At 33.1% G+C, this 7,759-nt stretch overlaps 1 protein-coding gene across 2 annotated transcripts in view; it reads left to right on the forward strand.

Moving 5' to 3' along the window:
* The window catches only part of Col11a1 (collagen type XI alpha 1 chain), a 163,766-nt gene that overhangs the window by 122,620 nt on the left and 33,387 nt on the right, over positions 1–7,759 (forward strand). For both annotated transcript variants that reach the window (XM_050155901.1, XM_050155826.1), the window contains 5 exons: positions 47–100; positions 570–677; positions 3,395–3,448; positions 5,304–5,357; positions 6,632–6,685. In XM_050155901.1, coding sequence (XP_050011858.1) covers positions 47–100; positions 570–677; positions 3,395–3,448; positions 5,304–5,357; positions 6,632–6,685 — 324 coding nt within the window. The remainder of the gene's footprint in view (positions 1–46; positions 101–569; positions 678–3,394; positions 3,449–5,303; positions 5,358–6,631; positions 6,686–7,759) is intronic.

The following is a 7,759-nucleotide window of genomic DNA, read 5'->3' on the forward strand; positions in this document are numbered from 1 at the left end:
CTTAGAAGCTTTAATGTGAAGATATCTGATTTGTTTGTTACTTCAGGGCCCTCCTGGTCCCCCAGGTCTTCAAGGACCTGTTGGTGCCCCTGGAATTGCTGTAAGTATTCATACCTCTTTGATCCACAATTTAGGGACTTGTAACTCTATGATTAAGTTTATGATTTAATTCTGTGACTCCTATATCCAGGTAATAGGTGAGATAATAAGTTTATTCATATGCTAAACGCTGAGCCACATATAAGTGATGTAATATATGTAGCCACATTTTTAAAAAATGGGGCATAGTTTAGATAAGAGTATAACATCCTTTATTATCGAATAAATTTGAGCATTATATTTTCTACTGGACCATTTTTTTCTGTATTTGGTGAGATGATCAAATCAAAATCAATTAAACCACAGAAACAAAGAATGCTTGTGAACCGAACAATGGCTTAGTTGGAGCAAACCATGGGATTTGAGTCTCCTTTGCAATTCTTTAGTAGATTATAAACATGGCTGCCATTTTTATAATCATGTATCATGATGTTTTCTTCAATACTGATATATACCTTGCTGTTCTCAAGGGAGGAGATGGTGAAGCCGGTCCCCGAGGACAACAGGGAATGTTTGGACAGAAAGGGGATGAGGGTGCACGAGGCTTCCCAGGGCCTCCTGGACCCATAGGTCTTCAGGTAAGAAACCTCTGCATGGCTTTCACTGCCTGCTCACTCTCAGTTTCTAGGGCAGGGAAACAAAACAGTGTCCCTGGTTTCTAAGTGAAATTAAATGCTGTGCACACTTCATGTGGGGATGGTGTGTGTGTGAGTGCACATGTGTGTGCAATTGCATGTACAGGAGTCTTTGTGTGCTTATATTTGTGTGTGTGTGTGTGTACCAAAGCTTTACTTCTTTTTCATTAGGAATTATTAATTTTGAGCATACATGCAAATATGCATCTGCTTAATTTTTGTTTCTGACACATCAAGCTATACCTCGATTGCCCTTTTGTTTTAAACATGAAGCACAGACTTGTAGCTCTAGTAGATAGAAGAAGTCACTTGAAATAGTTCTCTAGAAGAATCAGTATTTCATATGAATGACTAATATTTCAAAGAATATGAAGTAGCAGACTGACTGCAGCAGCGAGTGTTAAGTAATGGACAAAATAAGCTGCTATATCATGAAAATAGCTTAAATGATAATACTATAGTTTATGAAATGCATTTGAAGAGAGAAATATTAAATTGTAAAATGCTAAATGATCCAGAACTTCTATTCCAATTTATCATAAAGTTCTCATGAAGAATATTGCATCATTGTATCCAGTTTCCCATCCCAATTGTTTTTCCCTTTCAGGGTGATATTGTTGGCTCCTGCAAACCTTTGGAGCACCTCTCTATCTTCTTCCACTTGCTTGTTATGTACACATCTGTTCCAATGTTGATCAATGATATTTTGATTTTAAGTGACGTTCAGATACTATATAATACTTACTTTCCTCACACTAGTTATTTTGCAAAAGGAAAGCAATTTAAATCACAATACCTACAATTTTATGAAGTTATAGGATGTTAGATGAAACTGGGATAAATATATATATGTAATTTTTATATTTACAAATAAAATCACAGAAGTATTGATTTATAATATTAAATATTTTATTATATAATTTTGGTAGTTACATTTTGATGCAGTATTATAAATTATAATATATATATACACCTTTGTAAAAAAGTCAGTGAATAATTACTATGTTTAGTAAAAAGTCATTACTTTCTTGCTTTTTCTGTTTAAATATTAATGTTGTCAGATAATTATAATAAAGTCATGAGTAATGCTTATCGTTTTTCATATGTGAAAAGTAACACATTTTCAGAAATAACAAGTAGAAAATAAAGTCAGGTTGCAGGAAATATGTGACTATTTTAACTTCTGAATTCTCCATTAGTTTAGCCGATTATTCTCAATCATGTAAAATTAACATTTAAACCATAAATCTCATGGTTGGAGGTATGACTTTATAGTTTATATTTATAGAATCAACAGAATAATCAAAATTTATAGAAAATATCTAGTTAGAAATTACCTTCTATGATGAGGATATGAAGAAACAATTTATATAAAATTTTGAAAAAATGCTTTATTATTTAAAATCAGATATAAGAACTGCTAATATAATTAGACATTTCAAAATTACATCTATATTGTTTAATTGACTCTTCACGGATGATGAAATGTTAGCAATTTCAGTAAGCATAAATAATGAAATCTTATCTAACATAAATGACTTTATCCTTGAAATTTATTATTTATCTGTATATTCATATGGTTGTGAATATATGATATATACAATATGCTTCATTATAATTTTGAAAATGTAGCAATTGTAGATTCTTGACCTAATTTATTTTTTGTTCCTCACTTATGTGTCAAATCACCTTAAAATGAAAATATTAAAACAGATCTACTTCACCCATGAATCAGGAATAAACTGGGACCTATGAAGACTGAGGAATGGTGGGGTATCATTAGCTTAATTGTTCCATGCAACCAGATGATTTCACTCAGTATGTCTCCATAGTCTCTAATAATGAGAATATCCTGCTTTAATTGGTTCAAAATATAGTCAAACATAACATAAAATACTTCTTCTTTTGGCCAACTTTATTAAGTCACATGCATAAGTTTTTTTAAAAAGATATTTAAAATCATGCTTGCAGTGAGTATAAATGAAAAGTATGTTCCAATATTGATGTATGCTTCACCTAGATATGCATAATAGGAATAGATAAGAGCTAGCTATTTGTAAGATCAAATTTTATCTGTTTATTGATTTATCTATTTTAGCAAAACTCAACCTAAAATATTATTCAAAACTTGGACTTTACTTGTAAATATAGTCAGATTTTATAATATGTAGGAAACAGTTGACTATTAAGTGTTTTAATATATGTTTGTTTTTGAAAATTAATTTTAAAATTCTTAATTAATTTGGTATTTACTTATTGGTATATAAATTTATTGAGAGTATTTTTTCTTGCCTTTGCAGTCAGTGTGTGTATGTTTGAGCACAAATGAGTATTTTTCGTCGTGTGTAGGTTTAGGTTATGGGTAACTTCAGGTTTTGTTCTGCCTTCTACTGTTTGAGACATTTCTTTTAATGTTTGCTGATGTGTTGCTGCTGCCTAATAGACCAACAAAGCCATCTCCTGTCTAACCCTTCTCTCTGTAAACTGGGGTTACATATCAATGCTAGTATGTCTGATATTACTTAGGCCCAGAGGATCCCAACACAAGTCGTCATGTCTGTGCAGAAAGCATTTTACTATCTTAGCCATTTCTGAATCCTTCAAATGTATCTGTCTTTTAAAGTACATGAACAACATCCTTTTACATTGTATTTTCTCAGGGTTTGCCAGGACCGCCAGGTGAAAAGGGTGAAAATGGAGATGTTGGACCCATGGTAAGTTGTGTCTTTCAGATTCAATAGTATTGTGCATGCCAACACTACTCATGGCTTCATTACAATTCATCAATGTTGACGAAACTATTGTGAAATTGTGCTGTCCTCCTGCTAACCCCTATTTCCTATTCAGATCATCGGTATCAACTGCTGATATATTTCAAAAATATTGATCCTTTATCTTCATCCACTTCAGAGTAATGTCATGTGCTTGCATATAAGATTTGGTGGTTTCCATATTTAATGAATCTAAACCATTTGTGTGAACCAATTCCATACTAGTGTCTTGTGAATCTCTTGGAATTTTGGTGTGGAACAGGTAAAGAATACATAGCATTCAGATAGGAATTCTATAATTACGCACTATGCAAGGAGCATCAAATTTTACTATCCTGTGAAACAACTTCCAAGTTTAATGAGGAATTTATCATTAGTTTGAGTATTGTAACAAATGTTTTTTCATTATCAACTAGGACATTTTTACTTTAAGAACTCAACCTAAACTTTCAAATATATGTGATAAGGAATAATTGCTCAAAGTATTTGAAACTTATATATGATGAGGTCCTATATATGATGAAGTCTTAATTGCTTTCCTTCCATCATTTCTGACAATTTTGCCTTACTTCAAAATAGATATTTAATATTTTTATGTCAATAAACATTTTATCCTATATATTGTGATCATATTTGCCCCTCCCCAACCCCTTCCCACCTACCTACTCCATGCCCTCTCTCTTAAAACAATGACAATAACAAAAAAAAAAACAAGAAACATAAAATCCCAAGAAAATAAAAACCAAAACATACAAGAAAAATATCATTAGGACAAAAACATGTACAAAAATACCATTGAGTCTGCTTTATGTTGACCACCTGCACCCGGGCATGGGATCTACTCATATTTTGAAGTTTTACAGTTGGAAGTTACATTTCTTTCTCTTTAAGAGCAACACCCAGGTTTATTATATACTTTGAAATTATTCCTATAATCAGCAACTCAACTGGAGGATTAAATAGGAAACATGGCTGAGTAGGTCATACTCTGAAGCAGCGAGAGAAACATTACAGTTCATTTTTCTAGATCGAGTGCTGTGGTTCCATGAGTTACTGATATATTCTCTTTGAGCATACGATTGGTCAGATTAGGAAAAGCTTCCATTGTGGCATTGAATTTGACTGAGATTAAAAAAAAAATACTAATGACTAGGGATTCACTCCAGTCTATTCTCTTTATTTCATATTTTATCCTCTTATTTTACTTATTTCTTTACTTTGAACTATCTTAATTTCTAGAAGTAGGGATGTTGCCAGAAGTGTTTTAAGAAATGTTCTATGATAATTTTAATGTATATCCAGGACATAGAAACTTTATTGTAGAAATACAACTAAATATTTCCAATTCTATAATGTCAAACCTGAGATTTCATACACCCCACCATGCTACACAAATAAAAAACAAATATTATTTTATTTGACTCCCTAGTTCTAAAACTAGTCCATCGTTGGTTTTCTTTTTGTTATTGTTGTGGTTTCAGTGTTATAATTACTTTATGCCTGGGTATATTCTTTTATAATGTCACTGCCTATGATATCAATATTATATACCAACAGTAGACTTCCTGTGCTGTGTTTTTATTCTTTTAGTTTTTTTTTTCGGAAGTGTTAATTTCCTATCAGTTAGTAAAGGGTCATTTGCTGGTGTGATGTGATATTGTCTTCATCCAGCATGTTGGTAACCCTGGTGTTCTTTTCTGCCTGTGATTTCATAGCCTATCTTAGTTATCATAAAAGATAAAAATGTTGACCACATTTGCATGTGATCTTGGCAAACATTGTTTTTTTGCCTTTTTAGGGTCCACCAGGTCCTCCTGGCCCACGAGGCCCCCAAGGTCCCAATGGAGGTGATGTAAGTAATTGAAGTGTATGCTAGTTAATTCTGAAGGCTATTCTGTGCTAGTATTACATTCTGGCAGATGGTTTATGGTATATAATGAAGATAATTACATCATGGTTTATACATAGAAGTGGATGAGAACCCAGTGATCATCTACACATGCCATTTCAATAGGAAGTAAGAAATGGCCTTTCTCCTGAAAAATTTACCACTAGTATAAAATAGACACCCAGATCACACTTAATATATATTTATTGGTGAAAAAATATGATTTGTATTATTATAAATCATATGGCTCAGAATAGTGTACTTATACTGTTGCTGATATGTGATAAATGTTCTATAAATGGTTGTTGAATTTTTCAGTTTAAGATTTCTCTTGGCAATGATGAGAGAGGTTTGTAATTGTCTTTGAATATACTGGCCTGGGTGTGTGCTCTGAACACCTGTTACATATGCATCCACATAAAAGTTTTTACCTAAATGTTTTACCTCCTGCATTTTGAGTCTATAAATCAATCAGAGAAATATGTGCATTTGTGCACTCTTTCTCATTGGGAGAAAACAGTCTCTTCTCGTTTATTTAAGGAGGACACTCCCCTTAGAAACTGATCCAGTATTCTGATGGAATATTAGAGAATTTGGAAAAGTAATAATGCTTCTCTGCTACCATGACCTTCAAAAGATTTCTAGTCTATGTGATCTGCTTCCAACTTCATGTTTGGCAAATGAAGCCATCTGTTTTCCACATTCTTTTGGATGAGATTTATCTTCTCTCCTACGTGCCTTTAATTTTATCAGATCAGAACTGATAAAAGATATCAGTTGCTGCTCAACTAGAAAATATATTCAGCTGTCATTAGATTCCCTGAAGGGAATCTCATGCCTAGCAGTGTATAAAGGGTTTGTTTTTCCCATGCAGTAAGTTCTTTTTAAATACAGTCATGACTCTGATTCAATATAAAATCATATTGTCAAACTGTCCTGATTTTTCCATGGGCATAGACATTGGAATTTTGTCTCAACTAACAAATACACGGCAACGTTTGGAAAATCTCTTTGCCTATGCTCCAAATCCTGGGGAAGCTAAAACCTGATGTAATATATTCAAGTATTTGCTGTTAATAAATGTGGCAACTGAAAAAGTCATTACTTTTTGTTTCACCCCCACAATGTACTCAGTATTCCTGTACATTAATACTCTCTTTGAACACTTTAGATACATGTGTGTGAACAGAACATGTTATTAGAAGTATAACTCCATTTCTTCTTTTTCTACTTTTCAGGGACCACAAGGACCCCCAGGCTCTATTGGTTCTGTTGGTGGGGTGGGACAAAAGGTAAGGGCATGCTGGCTAAAACAGCCAGAAATCAAGAGCTTTGATCATTGCTGGCCATATTTTACATGCTGCTCCCATAAATTTGGTGCTAAGGGGTCTACATAGATTCCCCAATTCAGTAATATTTATTCTGGGACCTACACAGATAGAAATTAAACGCTGACGTTTTGTAGCGACACCTGTGGCGATGAATGCTGCGCTCAGATTATTTCCTGTTTCGGGGCGATGTTGGAGTTATCGTGCTTTGCTTCCGTGAAAGGAAAGCTGAGGCTTAGTTAATTGCAGTGATTTGGTGAATGTTTCTTCATTAGAAAGTGACAACGCCAAGCTCCACTTCAGCCTCTGAAAGTCTGACGAGACTACCGTGCCTTTCATTAGTGACACTTGGTACTTAAAAGCAAAGGAAACACTTCTACAACGGATCCGCAGACGAAAGGAGCCTTTCACATCAGAAAACAATTAATCACTGATTTTTGTCACCTTCCCATTGCTACCCCTCAGCCCATCTCTGGCATTTTTCAAAGCTCTTGGCATATGCCATAACATCTGTGCACAGAACAGCCCCCTTTCCTGGTAAACATTTCTTCATCGTAAAAATCTATTCTTCCTTTTTTTTTTTTTGGAAATGTCAAAATGATTCTTTGATTTTTTTATTTATGTATTCAACTTCACATCTTAATAGAATTTTTAAGAAAATTGTCATTGACATTTACTTGAGAAAATGATTTGCCAGTTTGGAAGAACAAAAAATTTATTTATACCATAAAATATTATACTGGGAAGGTATGTAAAATGGGATAGCTGTAGTGTCCTTAGTCCAACATTGAAACATGATTCTCTTCTTTGCTTTGAATTCTTTTTGACACATTTTATTTTATAATTAACTTCATTTATGTTCATTAAAAGAGTTAACTCTCTAAAAACAGCGTAATGGCATTAGACTGATAAACATCATAATGGTGTTTCCTCTTGCTTTTCACCCCAACTCTTGTATTTATTTATTTATTTATTTATTTATTTATTTTTAAATATAATTTTTATAGAAAAAAAAAAGATTTCCACCTCCTCCCCGCC

This window comes from Alexandromys fortis, unplaced genomic scaffold, assembly GCF_014885135.2.
Source record: "Alexandromys fortis isolate MF-2015 unplaced genomic scaffold, M_Fortis_MF-2015_v1.1 scaffold_19, whole genome shotgun sequence".
NCBI lineage: Eukaryota > Metazoa > Chordata > Mammalia > Rodentia > Cricetidae > Alexandromys > Alexandromys fortis.